General features: G+C 35.2%; 1 protein-coding gene across 13 annotated transcripts in view; it reads right to left on the bottom strand.

The window, feature by feature from the left end:
• SOX5 (SRY-box transcription factor 5) overlaps positions 1-21,148 on the bottom strand; it is a 976,694-nt gene that overhangs the window by 110,248 nt on the left and 845,298 nt on the right. For 10 of the 13 annotated variants that reach the window (XM_032855263.1, XM_032855265.1, XM_032855259.1 and 7 more), the window contains one exon: positions 12,504-12,627. In XM_032855263.1, the coding sequence (XP_032711154.1) occupies positions 12,504-12,627 (124 nt within the window). The remainder of the gene's footprint in view (positions 1-12,503; positions 12,628-21,148) is intronic. The other 3 variants (XM_032855260.1, XM_032855262.1, XM_032855271.1) reach the window with 1 other exon arrangement.

Raw genomic sequence — 21,148 nt, 5'->3', positions numbered from 1 at the left:
TGACACTTTCGATTACAAAAAGAAGACATACAGACACCAAACGTGAAATAAAACAAAGCCACATGATTAAAATCAAATGAGAATGAGAAAGACAGTAATTACCAAAGAAGGGAAGTATTTATTGGAACTCAAGTCACTGAAAAAAGAATCGGAGTAAGAAAGGGCTGGGCTTGGGTTCCGTCTTCAGTAAAACAGTAGGACTAGACAAGACAAGAGAAGTCCAAGGGCCGCAGTGCCTGGTGGGCAACAGATGTCAACATCCGCGGAATGAATTAATGGATGAGCTGAAAAATAGGATGAGAGGAACCTCTGGTGGTTTTTCAGTTCCCCTAGCATATACAGGGAATAAATAACACTCCCCTAAGTTGTCTCTTCTTATGTCCTCATGCTACTCAACTTGTCATGTCTTACTTTGTAATTTCCTCTTAATATACAACTATTTATAGCTTCAGGTACACCCTATTCTGTCTCTTGCATCCCGGACTTCATCCAGGCTACTTTCTTCTGTTTGGAATATTGTTTCTGTACTCCTCCACCCTGACAACTTATACAATTGCTTTGTGGTCCTTCATCCTCTGGAATTTGATTTAGGGGTCCCCACTCTAAGAAGCCTTTCCTGACACCTTCCACCTCTCTTAAATTTGAATTCACTCCCTTGTCTATGGCCATACCACCCTGAATGCGCCCGAGCTCATCTGAATTCACTCCCTTTCCCCTGACTTCTATTAAAATTGTAGGCACATGTCTGTCATATGACATCTCTCATTCTACCCAAATAAACTATGAGCATCCTAAAGGCAGAGATTATGTCTTACCTATCTTTAAATCCCCAGTTCTCTGCACAGGAACTGTTAAAATGCACAGTTCTGTTAAAAACATACCACAGACTGTTAAAATGTTTATTGACTGAATAAGTGAAGAAAAATTATTTAATTAAGAAATTAACAAATATCAAACACAGAGGACCACTCTTCCCATATCAAAAGCTTACAATTTAGTAGAAGAAACAGGTTGTGGGAAAATAATTATACAAATAAGGAACAAATTAGTTTCTGTATAGGGTTTAATTCAAACAATAATGATGTGTTAGATCATCTACCAATGATACAAAAGTGCGATAGGAAGTAGAGGGAAAGGGAAGCATCGAGTTTGGGGATATAAGGAAATATGGACCCAGGAGAGGTAAAGAATCTTCTATTAAATATTTTCATTTATCAAATAATTCTTTTATAATATTCCATAATCTGTCTCTTTTGTAAATTTGGATTTTAAAGCAACTTATATCTTGACTATTTAAAAGTAAATAATATTAATTTCTTAAATCTTAAAATAATTTCTGTTCACTAACAAGAAACCATTATTATGATGTCATTAAAGCACCCGAGCATGGTCAAGATGTTTACCAGAAAAGACGTTATATGTAAATGAATGACCAAAACCCAATCTTTCATCAACGTGATTGTTCAAATTACCTTAGACTTTCTGAAACCCAAGTGAGGTGCACTTTGCTTTTCATGGCAATAAGCTCAGCTATACCTCCTCCCTCCCCACCTTTTAGGTAAGTTAAATTTATAACAATTCCACTAAATCATCTTGTGGAATACAAGTTAAGAAGTTCAGAACAATTGATATGGCATACACAAGCTTAGATAAAGGGGTTTCCAATTGCAGAAAACTGTAAAACTGTAAAGCTTTTACTGATTTGCTAGAATAGTATAAGACTTTAATACTTGAAACTTCTCATAAGGAAAGCTAATAATATTTAATATTTTAGAATAAATTCTCATAAAATAGTGATATATATAAATATTTCATATGACTTTTATTTGAGAAAGTAAAATTAATAATTATCTCTTGTCTGAATAAATAGCTATTTAAAGATTTTTTATTTATTTATTTGACAGATAGAAATCACAAGTAGGCAGAGAGAGAGGGGGAGGTAGACACTCTGCTGAGCAGAGAGCCCAATGTGGGGCTTGATCCCAGGACCCTGAGATCATGACCTGAGCTCAAGCAGAGGCTTTAACCCACTGAGCCACCCAGGCACCCCTAAATATCTATTTAAAAGAAGGTATTTTGAGGAAATTGTTAGTTCTTTACTGCTTTGTCACAGGCTTTTCCAGGAAAGGATGTTTAAAAATAAGAAATATTTTTATGTCTTTTAAATGGAGCATGGCAAATGAAAACTTTATTCAACTTACTAGTTGCCCAGTTATCTAGAGATGATAAACTTTTTAAGAAGCACCCCCCCAAAATAGGAAGACATTTCTGATTTAAAAAGATAGAGTATTCTTTCTTTACCTCTATGCCCATAAATTAAATGAATTCTAGCTCTAATGAAAATTCCTGGGTTAATTACCTAAGAAATCTGAGTATCCCTGAAAAGGTGACAATGAATCAAAGAAATTTCCTTTTCCTCCTGTATTCCAGTATTTCTACCAAGGCATCACTTAAGCCATTGCACCATAATTCATTTTAAGCTGCTTGAAGAGAATCATTAATTAGGGAACAGCTTCTATATCTGAAGCTACATTAGACTACTGTGTCTTCATTTTGCTTCTGTGTCTTATGAGGATATAAATGGCACAAAGAAAAGCACCCCAAATGATTCAGGCATGTGAAAGTGGTGATTTAGACCCTTAAAGTGGTATAAGCCACTTAAGACCAAATCAAATGTTATTTCTCTTTTATTTTCCACTTTTAATAATAAGGTTTAGCAAGCACTTCATTTTTTGACACCTTTTATAGTCTTTCCACCTTTCTCTCTATCATTGATGTCCTTCCTCCTGGAATGTATCCAGCACCTATGATCTGCAGGTTGAGAACAGGAAGTTTCCTACACCCTGAAACAATAAGGCTATGAACTATACATTTGGGATTACTTCTGGTTCAGAGCTTTCTACTAGAATGCAACATTTTAGACCTCTGAAAATGAAGAAATATTATGGAATATCCCTCCCCTAAAAAATGAAAACCAAATAATGCAAAGGTCTTGGTCAGACGTGTAGTGGCGTAGAATCAACTCCTGAATTCTTTTCATTATGTCACATCCTAAATGTTCAAAACAGACTTATACATTTAATAAATAATAATTATATGTTATATTTATATAATAATTTAAATTCCTGAGAAATGCATACACTCTCCCACCTGGTTTTACAATCTCCTTATGAAATGGGTAGGACAGACATTAGTGTAGTTATCTTAAAGATTAAAAAGCTAGGGCACAAAGAAGAAAATGACTAGCCTAAGGGCACAGAATGATATGAAATGGGATTGTGACTACCAAGGTATTTTGATATCTTGTTTAATTTTTTTCCCTAACAGAATTTATTAAATCCAGACAATTAATAGTTTTGGATTACAATTCTCATTGATGCTTATTTATAGCTTGACTCATACCAGTCAATTTTCAAAGTTTTAGACCTTCCATTAACTAACTAGGAGGGCATTGGCATTTAGAGGCAATGTCTTATGAAAAATGTTCAAAAAGGAACAAGTAACTAAAAGTAAAATGCCACATACTGGGAATAGAGTTGGCTACATGAAATATTCATTTGGGGCAAATATGTGCACACAAAATGTTTACTTTAGAATTATTTAACTGTAAATATTGTAGACAAAATTAAATATTCATTAGTGGCAAATGCAAATAAAATATGGTAATCCAGCTTAATGAGATATGATGCAAGATAAGTGAGACCTAAAAGTAGGAGAAAGAAAAGATGGACATGATTTTTTTTTGTATTTATAACATTTACCCTCACATACATATATATTATGTAGTATGTATCAAATACATAGTATATATGTATCCCAGCATACATGTTACAACCTACAAATATGTTCACATCATACACATTACATATCGGTATCTACATATAATTAGATGTAAATATGTATGTCTGTTTATATCTATATCTAGATGTATCTATATTTCTGGGAAAATAAGTACCAAATTGTCAGTAGTGATAACCTCTGGGGAGTGGGATTATAGGAGTATATGAGTGTAGACAGATAACTTTTAGTTTCTGTTTTCTATATTTCTACACTGTTTGAGGTTTGTGTAGTCAGCAAGTGCTATCTTTAATATATTAGGAAAAAATGTGAAGGGTTGTTATGAGCTGACTATATAAATAGGTTTAAGAAAATACTCTTTGAACATAGAGCAAAAATAAATTATTAGGGAAATAGTACTATTTTAAAAATAGCTGTAGTTCTCTCTGCTTCTGCCCTTTCTGCTTCCTGGAATGGAGATATGGTAGCTGGGGAAGATATCCAAGACCGTGAGACAGGAGCCACGGTTTGTGGAAGGTAATGTAATAAATAAGAGAACACCCTGGGATCTACTATCACGGAGCTACCATGGGAGCAGTGTTTGGACTACTAGGTAAGTATCATTTTGGTCTTTTACAGTAGGTAAGCCTAATACAGTGTCTAATTCCACGTGGTATTCCAAGAGCATGACTTCTTCAGGCATTGTGGAAAATAGGCATCTACTGTAGAGTTAGAATTAAATGCTCTCTTCCCCTGTTTTGTTAACAACTTTTCCTGCTTCCATATTTTCCCATCAACCTCATGACTAAAGTTTGCCTTCTAATGGAGTTTTTTACAGTGAAAGAGCATGCATCCTGGAGAAGAGAAACATCGGTATCACCGACAGTTACATTTATTCAAGTAAAATAATGCATTGCTCTCCTGGGCTCATACTTCAGTCTGATGACCTTAGTTTCAGTCTGCTACAGAGATGAGATTCCATGTTGGTCATGGCCAGAAAAATATGAATTTAGAATTCAGAGGGGTAGGCTGGAAAATGGCAAATTCATATATGGTCAACACCACCTTTTGAGGCCCCTTGTCTTAAAGCTCAGTGTGTCATTTGCCAAACATTCATTCCCTTTGACGAATCTATATGATCAAGAATCAGGTCAAAAAGAAAATACTGACCCAAATGGGTTTATATTTCAATTGAATGGCATGCTCATATTCTTAAGTGTTAAAAAAATAAACAAGATGGATTAAAAGATTAAATATATATTTATAGTCTAGTAAAATCCAAGGAATTTATTGAAAAAAGGGCTTTTGCTTTTTTTGTTTGCTTGTATATGTATTTTGTTGGTAGAGTGTGGCGGGGGAGGGCTGGATCAAACACTATTTACTAACATAGCTCAGTTATCATCTCACAGAGTTATGATGCTTAAAAATTAATTATATGTGTATGTTTTATAAACAATAAGGTACAATATAAGCTATTATTTTTATACCAAGTTGTGACACTTTGTCACAATGAAGACATGTACATCTTCCCTTTCTTAGTGATGAATTTTGTAAAAACATTATAAACTACCTTTTAGAAAAAAAACACATTTTATTGACCTGGAACATCTTTCCCACGAGAATTGGGGGGTGGCTGACACCATAAAATTGTGGAATGTTATATACATTTCTGCACTCAGTTCTCTTTACTTTTTAGTCATCTCATTTTTTAAGCCACCAATCTTACTTCTTACAGGTAGGAATATAAATAATTGGCTGTTTAGGTACAACAACAATTCTTTAAAAAATATAGGTAAATATATATATGTATATATTTACATATATATTTTTACTGATAGTACTAATTATATATATTTATATATTAAATATATAACAAATAATATCATATCATATCATATCTATATTTACTAAGCTCTACAACAAAGCCAGGTTCACTCAAAGTCATTGGTTCATAAGACGTTTCAGGGGAAGAGGGTCAAAAGAAGAGCTGATCACAATAATTTTAAAACACACAAACACAGGAGCCCGAATATATGATTATAACCTCTTCTCTCTGCTTACATACAAAGAAACTACAGTATGTGATCCTAACAACACATGTTTCCTATTTTGTCAGTTTGATAAAAGCGTACCATGTCAATGGTTTTTAGCTTGTGATTTGGTGATTGTTTCAGCACTGATTGTCAATGACCTGTATGTCAGCTGACACAGCTGACACAGTTAAATCAGAAATTAGCATGCAGTCTCCTAAAATGCCAGACACATGGACCCTTTACACAAGAGAGATATAATGGAACCCACATGATATCCCCATTAAACAATGAAACATGTGACATTAACCAAAAACAGGAACACATCAGCAAATATGCCTGAGGAAGTTTATGGTATTTAACTCCTAAACATTAATTTTATTGTGGTGTATGAGGAACTAATTAACTGAGAGTTTCCTTTTTTATTGGAAGCGGAAATACTGTTCAGAAAACTGATGAAGAATAAATACAGCATATTTTAAGTTTATTAAGCTTGGCTCATCGACTTCTATTTATTTAAGCTAATCTCAAAAGGCAATTAAATATTTCAATCAGTAACTTTATATGGCTATTTTATTTAGCACATTTCTGAAAAATTAATCAACGTGTTAAAATGCGGAGAGAGTATGTGAATATATTTCCAGTTTCATACAGCCAAAACAATGACTAAATACATTTTCAGTCACATGATCTTTTCCAACATGAGCTTTGATCAATACACAAAGGGAAAATGCCAACAGAAAAGTTAAAGCTTGGTGATTGTGATGTAAATAGTTAAGGTTAAGTTTGTATCTACATGAGACAAATGGTTTCCTTCAGCACTGTAATACTTTTCTCTAAATAATTCTATTTTCCCAGACAGAGGAAGCCTCGTTCAGCTGTGGCAGAATGAATGTGATCCTAGATAGGATATGCAATGGAATTAATTGCCAAGTGCGGTTTCAGAATCCATTTTTTGTTTTTTTTCCTTTTGAAACAGGATCTTTTTTTTGCCGGCACAATGCTAGGCACTACTTCGTATATAATCCTGGTTAAGCTCTGTAACAATTCAGTAAAATGGGTGTTATTAATCCATATTATAGATAAGGAAACTGAAGCTCAGTAAGCTGCCCAAGGACAATCAAAGTAGCAGAACAAGGCAAAACTTGATTCCAAGTCCACGCTCTCTCATTCCAAGTGCCTTTCAACTAGTAATTGCCTCCTTGACACTGGGTTAGTTATATCAAAACAGACAAAACAATTAAATGTTTGAGATCATATAGACACAGGAATCAACTGGCATAGACAAATTAATCAATTAATCAAATTAATCAAGTGCTTATCTATACAATTAATCAATTAATCAAATTAATTGCTTATCTATATAATATTGTCCATAACCCGTAAGCACAACTGGTTATAATATGATAGGTCAACACCAATAACTTTCTAGTAAAAAAGGTCATAATGGGTTTTTAAATGAGTATAGACTAGACTAGGCCAAAAGTTCCTAAAATTTCTTGGATTCAGACACCACCAGTGGCTCAATAATTTTTTCATGGCACCTGAGAGCAAAAGAAATACCTAAATGCTCCATCATTTTGTTAAGTAGTAAGTTCCAAAACCTAAGGTAGTTTATGTAGTGTCTGACAGATGTCTCTGTATTTTCCCTGAAATTTTAAAACATGCTGTATGCCCCTGTGGATTAGCAAAAGCACCCTAGAACCTTAGCACACAGTTCGGGAACCTGAGCACGAGGCACATGCCCATCTATGGGGAAAGAATCTATCTGTAGCTATGTGACACATTCAATTTGACACTTTGGACTAAACTCTTGAGCCAACTCTTTTACAACTGTTTGTTTTATACTGTATATAGAAAATGGGTTATTTTATTGGATTGCCTTCCTGTAGATTTTTTTTATTTCCACATAAAATGTGTTCCTATCAAAAATTTCTAAGGCAGCTATTAGAATTATATGACTAGAAATTTTACACCCAAACAGAAAGGAGAGGGGCAGAGGACTGTAGTTATTAGTACAAAAAGAAACACCTATTCCTCTCATTTCTGCCTATAAACTACGTGTTCTGAAGGGACAGCATTTAACCTTGAGGGTGGGGTGCAAGGAGGCCATGTGTTATGGAAAGAGAACTGGAAATTGGAGTCAGTTGAAAGTGGTATTAACCAAACTTAGGACTTTCAACCACCTTATCTCAAAAAAGTTTCTCTCAAGTTTAATATGCTAAAACCAACATACACATTCAAAATTATTTTGAATTTTGTTAGACTTTTTTTTCCATGATGAGCAAACACAAAAGTGGGTGCCTTCTTCCCAACATGAAACTATTGTGTAGGTGTCAAAAGCGTGTACATTTTATTTCAAAACTATCTACCTGAAACAAGTTTTGTGGTCCACTAGTTGGAACCCTTTGTTAAGAGGTTAGGATTTCAGTCAGATTTTCTGGCAGAGGCAAAGGGACCACGTCCTAAGACTCTTCAACCACCCAAAGTGCATTTGAACCAATTCATTTGTACACCACTTATTATTCAGCATTTGAAGCTTATTTAGTTTTAAAATTTACTTCAAGAAATTTAACGACCGCTTTCTGATTAAAATGAGCAGGTACCTACAAATATAATTTAAAATTAGAATTTTGGGGGCACCTGGGTGGCTCAGTTGGTTGAGTGTCAGACTTTCGATGTCAGCTCAGGTCATGATCTCAGGGTCCTGAAATAGAGTCCTGAGTCCAGCTCAGCATGGAGTCTGCTTAAGGTTCCTTCTCTCCCTCTCCCTCTGCCCTTCACCCCCATCTCCACTTGGGTGCACGCATGCACATGTTCTCTCTCTCTCAAAAAAAATTGGGATTTTTAATTATGCAATATAAAAACTGGGGTGTGTCTACACATAGCAACTTAATTGAAAGTTTTTATAGAACTGTCAAGTTAAATATACAGATTATTTCATGAATTTCTTTCCTAGAATAGTATGGTCTGTGAAGTGAGTTGATTGATCAAATCAGTGTTTTTACATAATTGTTTTCAAGTTATTACATATATTGAAAATACTCAATTTAATAATGCACCATTATTTTTACCTCCTTAGGAATTTGGAGGTATTTTCAGATATTAAGAAATAAGTAGGAAAAGGAATAACTAGATATGGATCCATGAATAAGTGTGGTTTCATGTTTGATCTCATTAATAGCAAATGCCAGACGAGGATCTGAGATTCTGATAATACTACATCAATAATTGTGAATTTATTTACATATTCATGGATTAAGAGTGGACTACAACATTCTTTAAAGATTCTTTTCTATCTGGATGGTTTGTTCTGAATTCTTAGCTGTACTGCTATTAATTTACTAGTCTATTGTTTACTGACATTCATTCTAGCAGTTAAGAGAGAATCCAGCAACTCAATTCTGTGGTCCCCATTCCATGCCATATTTCTACCATTACATTTCTCAAAGAGAAAATATTTTTATGTCCAACTGAAAGCTTCCTCCCTCTTTGGAAAACAGAAGATATTAACTCAATCAATGACGGTCAGTTTCCCCCAATTTTTTTTTAAGATTTATTATTTATTTTAGAGAGGGAGAATGAGAAAGCAGGGGGAGGGGCAGAGGGAGAAGGAGAGAGAGAATCCTGAAGCAGACTTCCTGCTGAGTACGGTGCTTGCCACCTGCAGCAGGGCTGGATCCCAGGACCCTGAGATCACGATCTGAGCCAAAATCAAGAGTTGGCCACTTCACCGAATGAGCCACCCAGCAGCCCCCAACTTATGTTTTTATTTTTTATTTTTCCTGTTGAGAACATTTTAATTTTCTTATGTTATTCCAGGGATTTTTATTTTATTTATTTTATCAAGTCACATAGTCTAAACAGAAAAATTTATCATTGATACCTTCTTTGAGTGGATTGATGAAAAGCATTTGAGTTTTTGATACCAACAAATACATGTTTCATATTTACTTGAAACTCATACCAAAATGAGGTGGTCAGCCTCTTTCATTGAGAACTACATAATAATATTCTAAAATAACTGACAAGCAGAGAAGTCACACATGGTGGACAGTAATAAGAAAGCCCATTAAAGAGAGATGGCAATATTTGTGTCCTTCCCTGTCTCTGTTCTTTCCTGAAATGTGATTAGGGAGGAATAGTCTGGACTATTTACTGATCCCACCCAAACTGACTCAAAGTGCTGGAGTATCAACAAGAGTGGTACTTTCTTTTGCTACTGGCTTCTTAGTTTTAGAGTTTGGCAGGATGCTAGTTTCAAGCTTGCCAGCAGCTGTAAAGGCTTTATTCTATTTTATTTCCAAGGTTACAAAAAAATGGTATTATTTATAATTTGAAGCACCAAAGATATAAATATCAAATGGTTAATATATGAACAATTTTAGAAAGGGAAAAATTTCTCCATGCCACATCACATTAACACTGAACAAATCTAGTATGCCAACTCTGTCAAATGGGAGTGAGGTAGAGGTGTTCTTGACCTTTTCCAGGCCTCGAGTTACACTATTGTTCATACTCAATATGGTTTTCTCTTCAGCACAATATTTGCTAATGGGACTTATTTCTACAGTTGCTTAAAAAAAATTTCTTTCTGGAAAACAGAACTAGTCTATATGTATATATTGCAGGTGCAGTCTGAGACAACTGATGATTTTTTAAAAGTGTCTTTTTTTTTTTTTTCACTTTAGTAACCAAGGTTACCAAAAAACACATTGGCAACATGTGTTTAATGTGAATAGTAATTCCTTAGGAAAATGGAAACAAAACAAAACAAAAAATATTTTATGATTAAAAACTCAGAAGTTAATGTAACAACAGAGTTTAAAATTCTGTATTTAGAATTTAAATTATTCTTATAATTATATATTTAGTATGTAAACATAGCCCTTAATTGTAAAAACATGTTGGTGTTTCTGGATGAATCAATCTACAAAGTTAGAATGATGTGGAAATAATACAAAATGAATAAATTCAGGATCCAGAGCGAGAACACTGTCTTAAAACATATGAAACTGAAGTCAAGAGAAAGATGTGCATAAAGAATGTAAAAACTGCAAATACCATACAAGTGTGAATTTTTATAGTGCTGAGTTCAGTTCACTTTTGTCTAGACTACGTAGTTGCAATTTACTCCTCTCAAATGGCTTTGTGTATTTAAAAAACTATATCCCATTTCTTCAATATTATACAAAGAAAGGTTCAAAGACTGAGAATAAATGTTAAAATGTGAAAATTCAAAACATCATTTAGCAGGAAGCTTAGATCTGATTTCTAGAATGCTGGACAGAGTTTCTCAGACAGAAAGTACTGAAGCATAGCAAGATGTTAATGGGGCAATTTATTAACATATAAATGAGCCCAAATATACTGGATTTTACAAAATAATATTCTATACGAATAGCTAAAAGATGATATTCCATTAATTGTTTTCAATTATGTTCTACTTTTATTAATGAAAATATTTCAATAAACTTGCCTTCTCCGTATTTTTTATGGCCAGGGTAATAAGGTTCTATAAGATATGTTGCTTAGCAGTCTAGACTCTCTTTGGAATTTGCTATGATTTTTTTTTAAAGATTTTATTTATTTATTTGACAGACAGAGATCACAAGTAGGCAGAGAGGCAGGCAGAGAGAGAGAGGGGTAAGCAGGCTCCTGCTGAGCAGAGAACCCAATGTGAGCAGAATTCCAGGACCCTGAGATCATGACCTGAGCCGAAAGCCGAGGCTTTAACCCACTGAGCCACCCAGGGGCCCCTGCTATAATTTTTATTTAACAGATTATGGTTGGCATTTGGCTATTTAAATTTTAGAAAGTGAAGTATTAGACTGTTTACCAAACTAACAGTATACATTTTCAATTCTGGTAAAAAGGAAGTCATAAAATCACAGACATCTAGATATAATAAGTTATATAAACAGTTATCTTAGCCTAATATCGCACATAGTGTAAAAATGTCCTTGTAGTGTTTGTAATGAGGTGGTCATTCCTTCATTCATTCAATCAACAGGTAATGGAATGCTGTGCTAAAAGTTTAGGTATAATAATGAATAAGACAGAATCAGCACCTGCCCTCATAGAACTTACAATTAAAATGAAAGAGAAAAAACACAGGATCCAAAGGAACTAGGAGAAAGGGATCTAACTAGGTTAGGCAAGTTTTCTCTGATCTGAGTTGGAAGGCATTTAGATTATTGAGGAGAATAAACATTGACAATATAAGTCCAGAGTCAAGGAAGAGTATGGTTTGATCTAAGAACTGAAGGAAGACTACTGATAAATTAGGCTATAAATATAGGGAGGATATAGATAATAAAAGGCCAACTGATTCATATTAAGAAACTTGAGTTTATCTTAAAAAGCAATGGAAAGCAATTGAAAAGCATATTCCTATCTTATCTTTGCAAAAACAAACTGAACCTGAAAATTATATTCATATTACAAAAATACACTGGAAATGGAAGTGACGAAACTGAAATATAAAGAGCAACTATTGGCTTCAGAAGCACAGAAATAACCTAAGTTCTTTTAAATACCAACATAAATCCTTTTCTATACTTTCTGTGTGTTTCTTCTTTAAAATAAAAATGCAATATGGGTGATCTCATTTCTTGGTGTGGCAGGAATATTAAATTGCCTAATTTAAAGCCATGCCCTCCACCCACTCCCAAATGGAAAATCAATGGTACTTACTACATCCAGCCTTATAGCTGAAGCCTGGAGGAAGGAGGAATCCTTGCTGGGCAGCTGCAGCCAGAGTCCGTTGATCAGGAGGGAACACGGGAATCATTAATGGCGGCAGTTGACCTTGAACCTGCTGAACGTTATAGAGAGAATCAAAGAGACGAAGTTTTGGTGCTCCATGCCTCCCACCCTCCTTACATTATGATAAAGAAAACCATTTATTCAATTCAAGTATACTGGCATACAAGCCCATACACTGGGCCTGAGGTCATGCCTTAGACAGGAAAATTAGAGTACACTATAGTTGGAAAGTGTTACTAAATTTACTTTCTAACCTAAGGAATAATTTCCCTAGATATCCTACATGAAGTACCACTACGTCATACAAGAAAGCCTTTTCTTATTGCCCTAATGTAATAATGGTTAAAAAAATCACCCTTAGGTTGAACTAAAATCTCCTTCAGTAAATCCTGTTAGGGAGGATGTTACCTTCTAAAACAAACTTAACCAAACTGGTATCATCTTACATATAACTAGCTTTTCGTTATTTGAAGATAATTGTCATGTTCACATAATACTGCAATTTTTTTTAACAAAAGAGCTGGCAAAGAAACTTAGAGAGTCACTAAGACTTTCCCCTTGATTTATAAAAAGGTAACCTGGGCCAAAAGAGGAGAGACTCATCCACGGACAAGGAATGGAAGAGTTAGATTAGGTCTAAAACCCAGTCGCCGGAATCTCGTTCTGTGTTATACTTTTGTCTTCATCTATCTTTTTACAATCAGTTGAACCACTCCTCAAACCACAAGGTCTCTGTTTTGGTTGCCATCTTTGGAATACACACTAATTTGCTTATGTCACTCTCAGAATACGGGGTTCACATCAGTAAATAAATAACTGAGCACAACAGAATCACTATCTTCTTTGAACTGAGCAGAGATTTCTAGAAATATAACCTAATATAGTCATTTCTGCAGCAATATGACATTAGTGATTAATGGAAAGGTTGTCATCACTAAAATAAGTTGGCTTTCCCCCCCAAATATTTAATTAAGCAAGATCACCCTGGTGAACAGGATTATTGGTTAGTGTTTGTCACTAAATATATGACCAAGAATTTAGGATCATACTAAAAATCACATATCTGACACTTCATTCTCCCTTACTCTTCCTTTTCCATGCATTAATTCATTTGGAAAATATTTAATTAACACCTACTATGCACAAGAAAATGAGCTTGTCAGTAGGGAAAGAAGAGTGAACAAGAAAAGCAAGATTCAATGTAACGTCTGCCCATTACATTAGAGTGGGCACAATGATTAAAAAACAAAAACAAAAACAAAAACGAAGACAAAACCCAGGAAAGATACGAAGACAAAACCAAGGAAAAATTGCAAATTCTCTCAGTTCTGAATCCTAACAGCAACACTGAGCCATCTCTCAGACTTGTTTTCCGTTTCTTTCATGGGCACCGAACATTCTTGGGGCACGGGTGATTCTCATAGAGCTCATGATTTCTCACTTTAGAAGTCTACCTTCAGTTTGCCCATTATTTCATCTTTCACAGTAAAGCTCTGAGCTATTTCTGAGATTTTGGTTGTTGAGTGTGCACTGTGGGCGGGGAAATGTCTGAGAAAAAGGTGGGAGGGAGGGGGAAAGAGACACAGAGACAGAGACAGAGAGAAACATAAGCATTACAAGAATGAGAGATCTGCTTTCAGCAATGGCTCCAAATTGGAAAGCATTTCTTTTAGCCAAAAAGATTTTAAACCTATCACTGCCACCAGAGTGAAACTAAAAAGGAATGACAACAAAACAGGAATACAGAGAGACAGTGTCTTAAGGTTAGCTTGTAAGATTGAGATCACTACAGCCAACAATTTTTGAGCATATTGGAGGAAAGATATACCTTACGTAGAAACCAATGGAAAATAATTGATTAAAGACTCAAAATTAGAGAGTGCATATTAAACAAGTTTGTAGGAATAAGTGGTCTAAAAGCATCTGAAGGCAAAATTGGCATGGATGCACATTTACTGGAAGAGGACACCGGGCAGAATGGACAAGAAAGAAACAGCGAAATCAGCTCCTGTATGTATTTTCTACTTCGTTGTTTTTAAGTTATCATATTGTATACAGCTCATCTCCTCCCTTTGAAGGTACCATCGGTTCTATGATGTCCAAATAAATTTAACAGCAGCATTTTAGAGAGAAGAAGAAAGGGACTTCAAATGAAAGGCATGTAAGGGTTATAAGAAGTACTCAAATTTCAAATACCTTAAAATTTGGGGAAAAAATAACTTTCAGAATTGTAGAAACAATAGGTTCTTGTTTGACTGTAGGAGTTCTCAAACTTGAATGCATATTAGAATCACCTGGCAAGCTCTGAAAAATTCTCAATGCCCAGACTGCTTCCCACGCCAGCTGAGTCTGAATCAATAGGGGTGAAACCCAGCCATGAGCATTTTTTAAAGTTCCCCTGATGATTTCAGTGCACATCCAGATTTGAGGAGTATTGTCTTTAAGAATGCTTTCAGTCACTGTTGACAAATCTTTTTGTCTCCTTCCTGTTTTGCATTGAGTTATAGAGCATCTTCAGGTATGTAAGCTGTTGAAGGGGAGACGGCCTGACTCAGAGGTTCTGGGGCCTGGCGGGTAGAATCAGATATTAAGCTAGATGGCTCATAGAATTCCTTCTAATTGAGTCTTTTATCTGTTTTTATATGTCTCTTTTGTGAGAAACTTGTGATGGTTTGCTTTTACCTAGAGAAGAACAACCAAATCCCTCAGTACGGTATTCAAGATTTTTCACAATTTGTCTTCAGTCTGTCTTTCCAGATATGTTGCTCTTCAGATGCTCTACTCTTGCCTCAAAGGACCACGAAGAGTTCCTTGCATACTCGGTGTTTTTCCATGCCTGAGTGTGTTCAAAAGTATTTTTCTCCTCTGTTTTGAGTGATTTCTCTTTTCCTTTTCTTCTTGGCAAAATTCTACTTATTTTTCAAAGGCTTTTGAGACCCACATAATGTGTTTGCCTGTGAAGCTCTTCTTTCTTGTGGTGCCAATTTTCAGGCAGAAAGAACTGTTACTTCTTTTAACCTCATAAAGCTAATACAATGCTTACTGTATTGAATAATAGTTACTTGTACAACTCGAGTCTCCCTGATGACCTACGAGCTTATTTAGGAAAGAGGTTGTAACTTATTACTGGACCTCTAGAGCTTAGCACAGTAGCCAAAACTATTATATATGTATATTGATAACTCATGAATAAAGAAGAATGAGTTACATAGTTCCATCTTCTAAAATACATCTTTGTGCACCAACTCCCAATGTCCACAAAAGGCTTCTGGGTAACAGTTGCTTACTGACCAGAAAAGAATCCAATTTCACCAAAGAAGAATGACAGCATAAAGTACTGCTTCAATGTTCTTATTTTTAAGGCCCAGCTAAATAGTCACATTACGATATGTCCATGAGTCTTAGAATTATGTATGCATGAAGAAACAGAAGAGCAATCCTGATATATTAAAAACTTATTACATATTTCTGTAATGGACAAATATGTCTGCCTATCATATTCTAATATCATGTTGTTTAATTATACCTTTCCAGTATGTTTTAATAATAGGTAAAGTTACTACTCTATCATTACTATTTTCTTTTTCAAATATTTCCTGGATTTTTTTAATATTTATTTTTCCACATTAATTTTAGGATATGGAATTTCTATTTGAATTCATTAACCTGATGGCTTGATAGCCAATAGCAGGGCTTATCTTTTAATTTATTCAAATCTTGTGTTGCTTCATATAATTCTTGTAAATTTTTGGTAATTTTATTTTTAAGTTTGTTTAAAAATACTTTTATTTCTGGGGTGTCTAGGTGGCTCAGTCAGTTAAGTGTCCGACTCCTGGTTTCGGCTCAGTTCATGATCTCAGGATTGTGGGATTGAGTGCCACGTCTAGCTCTGCGCTCAGTGCAGAGTCTGCTTGGGATTCTCTCTGTCTCTCTCTCCTTGTGCCCCCTCCCAGCTCCTATACTCTCCCTCTCTCTCTAAATAAAAATATAAAATCTTGAAATATATTTATAAAGGGAAGGTTTTCTTATTTTCTTCTTATATTGTTTAGCTAGTTTTTGCGTGCACATAGACTATTTGTGTGTGACAGTTTTTATCCAGGTAAATCACTTAAACCCTAATAATTTAACTAATTTTTCAAGTAAAAATTTGAAAATTCTAAGTGATATATGGTAATGAATTCCAGTGCTTTTAAAAATCTGTGCATTCTGAACCTTTTGTCTTTTTACAATTACGGAAATGCATTTTGCTTTAGTTTTATAATTTCCTTCAGTGTCTAAATTTTCCAAGATCCACATATATAGAATAATAGAGTTTTGAGGTTGAGAAACAATAAAATAAATATAATCCAAAATGTGTGGCTAATCCACATATGCAACTTAAAAATGCGTCTCAAAATATAGTTACTCATTATTTGTAGAATCTATATGTGCAAATTTGTCTACTTACTAAAACTTGTCACCTCTCCACACCCAAATTTACTTGTAGCAGTGCTCCTGCAGTCACTCACAGACATGTGCAAAGGAGTAAGACATTTTGTTGGTGATTTCACCATTTAAAATGCATATAAAATCAATAATAAATATTAATAAGGTATCTTTAAAAAGAAACACACATAAAACAAGGTTATGTGTTGATCACATAATGGTGTGTCCAAAGGCTCTGAGGAACCTAACTGTACTTTCCCCAGGAACAATTGTTTGATATTTGCTAACTCAGCATTCATGCCAACTTTACAGAACATAACTAGTGCCAATAATGAGTGCCAATTGTCTTACTGCTATATCTTAACTAATTTTCAGTTTATTGTTACTGAAATTTGGTCACCTTTTGGGAGAAAAGGACACATCACATTAAAACTGTGTAATGTTTTCTGAATAATTCTAAAACTAGTTTCTTAGAGGGTTAGTAATTCACACATATTTACAGTTTTGAATATTTCCAAATGCGATTCACTATTAACTTCATTTATTTTCTTTGACTTAATGCACGGAATTCCTTTTAAGCTTCTAATTAAGGTTTAAAATGTGTGACATTTATAATTGTTTCAATAAAATTGTTTTGTCACAAAATTTTAGTCCTTTTAATAGGTAGCATGTTATTCACTGGTTAGAATAACTACCAAAATAAATTTAAGAGGCTACTTCCTTTAAGATGGCATATTATGTTTTAACATTTTTTATAATTTTACCATATAGTGCAATCTTGCCCTCGAAAATCTTAAGAATGCAACACAAACCAACCACTTCACCATATTTGTAAAAAACCAAGTTAACACTTATCAATTATTCATTGTTAAATATTCTCAATTTTATGTAGATACTCTATTGCAAACCCTTTGGTCACTCCCTGAATATACTAATATATCAACCAGATACTTAAAATTATTCATTTAGCTTTCAGTCACATGGCTCTGTTTATGAGTTTATTCATTCAATCAACATTTTCACTAAGCAGAATGTACACTTTTTTGATAACCAGGGATACAAAGAGGACTTCACATACGATGATGCCTGCTTTCTAGGAGTTCTGGGTCAGTTTGGTGGGGCGAATTAGATAGCTAACTATAATACACTGTCATTAATTCAACAACAGACATTTGTGTAGGATTTTCTGGAAGCACAGACAGAGAGATTCCTAACAGCCAGGAGAAAGCAAGGTGAGCCTCATGGACATAGGTACCTGGGTACAGGGTCTGAATGGATAAGTAGGAGTTGGCCAAGCAAAGAGATGGGAGTGTGGGAAAATAACTCTAAGCAAAGGATAAGACGAGAGCAAAGAAATAAGGACAAGAAAAAACACTGTGTGAAGGGGATGCCATCTGGGATAGTAAAAAAGGTAAGAGGGAAGTAGTGGTGAGAAGGTCTATCTGAATCAGTTTGTGTATAAGGGTAAGAAGCATGAAATTCCCCATGTAGGCTCTGGGGCACCACTGAGGGATGTTAAGTAGGTTAGGTAGAATACTATGATGGTTATATGGAGAAGGAATTTGAAAGACCAAGTGTAGAGACAAGATAGGAAGTGGGCAGGTGGTAAGATAAAAGACTCAACTGGGCAATACATTATGAGAGCTTGATCAGTAATAAGAGGGTTAGGAATAAGGAGAAAAAGCCAAGAAATATTTTTTTAAAAAATGAAAGCTGTTGATAATGGGGGAGGTTATGTATGTGTGGGTATGTAACAAGTCCATGTACCTAAAGTATTTATATATACTTATTATATATATGTATATGTGTGTGTGTGTGTGTATACATATATGTATATATGAATAAAAGGACAGAGTCAAATATAACTCTCAGGTATCTAGTTTATGTAACTATTTATACCAGAAAAAAAGCACAGATGGGTAGTGATAGTTTTCAAGGAAAGATAAATGAATATGGTTTTGCCTATAATATGTTTGAAGTACCTAAATACTACTCTCTTGGAGATACCTTGTTCATAGATAAGGCTCCAATCTGAAGTCAGGTAAAAGATCTTTAGAGGTTACAGTCTGATGAATCACCAGCTGATAGAGTGAACTAAACAATCTGGAGAGGGTCTAAAGTATAAAGAGAAGAGACAGCTTAAAATCATCTTGGTCACAACAATAGCTCAAGGATGGGCAGAGGAAGAGGTATCTACAAGTGGAGAGGTAAGAGAAAAATAAAGAAAATCATGAGTACAGTGTCACAAAAACCAATGGAATTTCAAGGCTGAGTTAGTGACTAAAAGTGGGCATGTAGCAGACAGAGTATTTCAGAGAAAAATAATAATATATTCTAGAATTGTTATTTAGGGGATAGTGATGAATCTAACAACATCAATTCCATTGCAGCAGAGGGTAGAACCATACTGCAAAAGTTTGCAGTCTGCATGAAGAGACACCAATGTAGACTACTGTTCAGAGAAGGTTCAAGGAGAAGTTAGGCGAGACTCTGACAGCAGCGACCTAGGGATGCACAGACTTTATTTAGGTAGTAGTGTTTTCAGAACATTTATTGACTGAAAGGAGGAAATAGAAATTGAGACTTTTGCATGTAAGAAAGAGAGAAACTAACTGGTGGATCAGAGTTCCAGAGGAGGCTGAAAGGCAAATCGACATGTAGGGTTAGTTTTGAGTGAGAATAACAACGCATTCTCTGGGCCCTGCGGAATGGTGTTATTTGAGTGGATGTTAGCAGCTATGTTTTAGGCACAGGGAAATGAGAAGGTAAAGAAAATCAGGCCTGAGGAAAGAACTTTTCTCAGTGATGAAGGCAAGGTTCTATGCCCCAAATGAGAGAGATGGGGATTGAATAAGGGAGTTCAGTAGGGGAAAGAGAGTATGAGATTGTCACTGAAAGAAATGAAAAAGAAAGTAAACCATGGACAGTTAAAGGAATGATAGAGGTTGCTAAAGCCTTAGGAGAGACGTCATGCATGAGGATGCTGTGAGTCTTCCCTTTCCTGCGGTCCTTCTCAGAGCCTGTCACTGCGGATGAGCAGCAGAGAAGGTGAATTCCAGCAACCAGGTTGGGGAAGAGGAAGAGACTGGGGGAACTTCAGCAAGTCAACATCACGAGGAAACCAAAGGTGGTTTTTGAGTAGCGATAGGCTTCGGGTTCAATCCCAGGAAGAGAAGTCTGGAAGGCATTACTAGATGGGAAAAATAGAGGAACCAAATACCTAGAGGGACTCCAGGATGTCAAAGAGCAGTTTGTGTGAGAGCTCGGACAACAGGAAGTTAACTTAGAGTGGTAGATTTGCTTAAACTACATATACAAATGTTAAAAATAAGAGGCAGCTACATGATTGAAGTCCTCACAAATACAAATCAAATGCAAAATCTAAAACTTTCAAATGTTCCTCAAGAGTTCAGTGAGATGAGTACTGTCGTGTTCGAGCACACGATATCTTTAGGGATCCGTTCACCTATAAGTGAAATTCAGCCACCTTCAGTTGGGAACACAGCAGCTGTTTAGGAGCACACAGGGACACTACACAGTAGTTTTGGAGAAAATGAAGAAGATAATATCCAAATGAGATTACAAGAGGGGTTTAGGTAGGCAGGAGATAATTACCCAAACCGGAGTAACCAGGATGACAAAGCTGACTTTCTATCATTAGCGAGAAGAGGCATGGGATCGTCAATGACCACTAACAGTTTGTAATTTTTCATTTCATAGACCAGATAGGAGATTTGTCAGTTTATCCTACCCATTGCAGTGATCTTTAGGAACGACAAAAAACTACCCGAAAATGAAGAATAAAGGCCTCCATTTATCTTCCAATTAATCTACTAGGAAGACTAAAGAAAATCTCATCGAGAGATGCAGGGACATAAAAACTGTGCTAAAATTGCAATGCCTGCTTCTCACTTCCCAACAGCCACACTGGGGTTGTATCACCTCTAATTTCATGTGATTCAAGACAAAGACAAAGTAGCCATATTCTTTTAGAACAAAAATGAACAGCCATGTGGATTTTTTTTACATAGTACTCTTCTTCGGCAAAAAGCCACAGAACTTTTTTTAAAAATCGTTTCCAAGGATGAAAGTGACTTTGCCAAGCAAAGTGGCTTCAAAACAGGCCTCAAAAATACTAATAGAAAGAC

Source organism: Lontra canadensis, unplaced genomic scaffold (assembly GCF_010015895.1).
Source record: "Lontra canadensis isolate GAN:19392208 unplaced genomic scaffold, GSC_riverotter_1.0 scaffold9, whole genome shotgun sequence".
Classification (NCBI taxonomy): Eukaryota; Metazoa; Chordata; class Mammalia; order Carnivora; family Mustelidae; genus Lontra; species Lontra canadensis.
The sequence above is the reverse complement of the archived record's forward strand: the minus strand, read 5'-3'. Positions and strand labels throughout refer to the sequence as shown.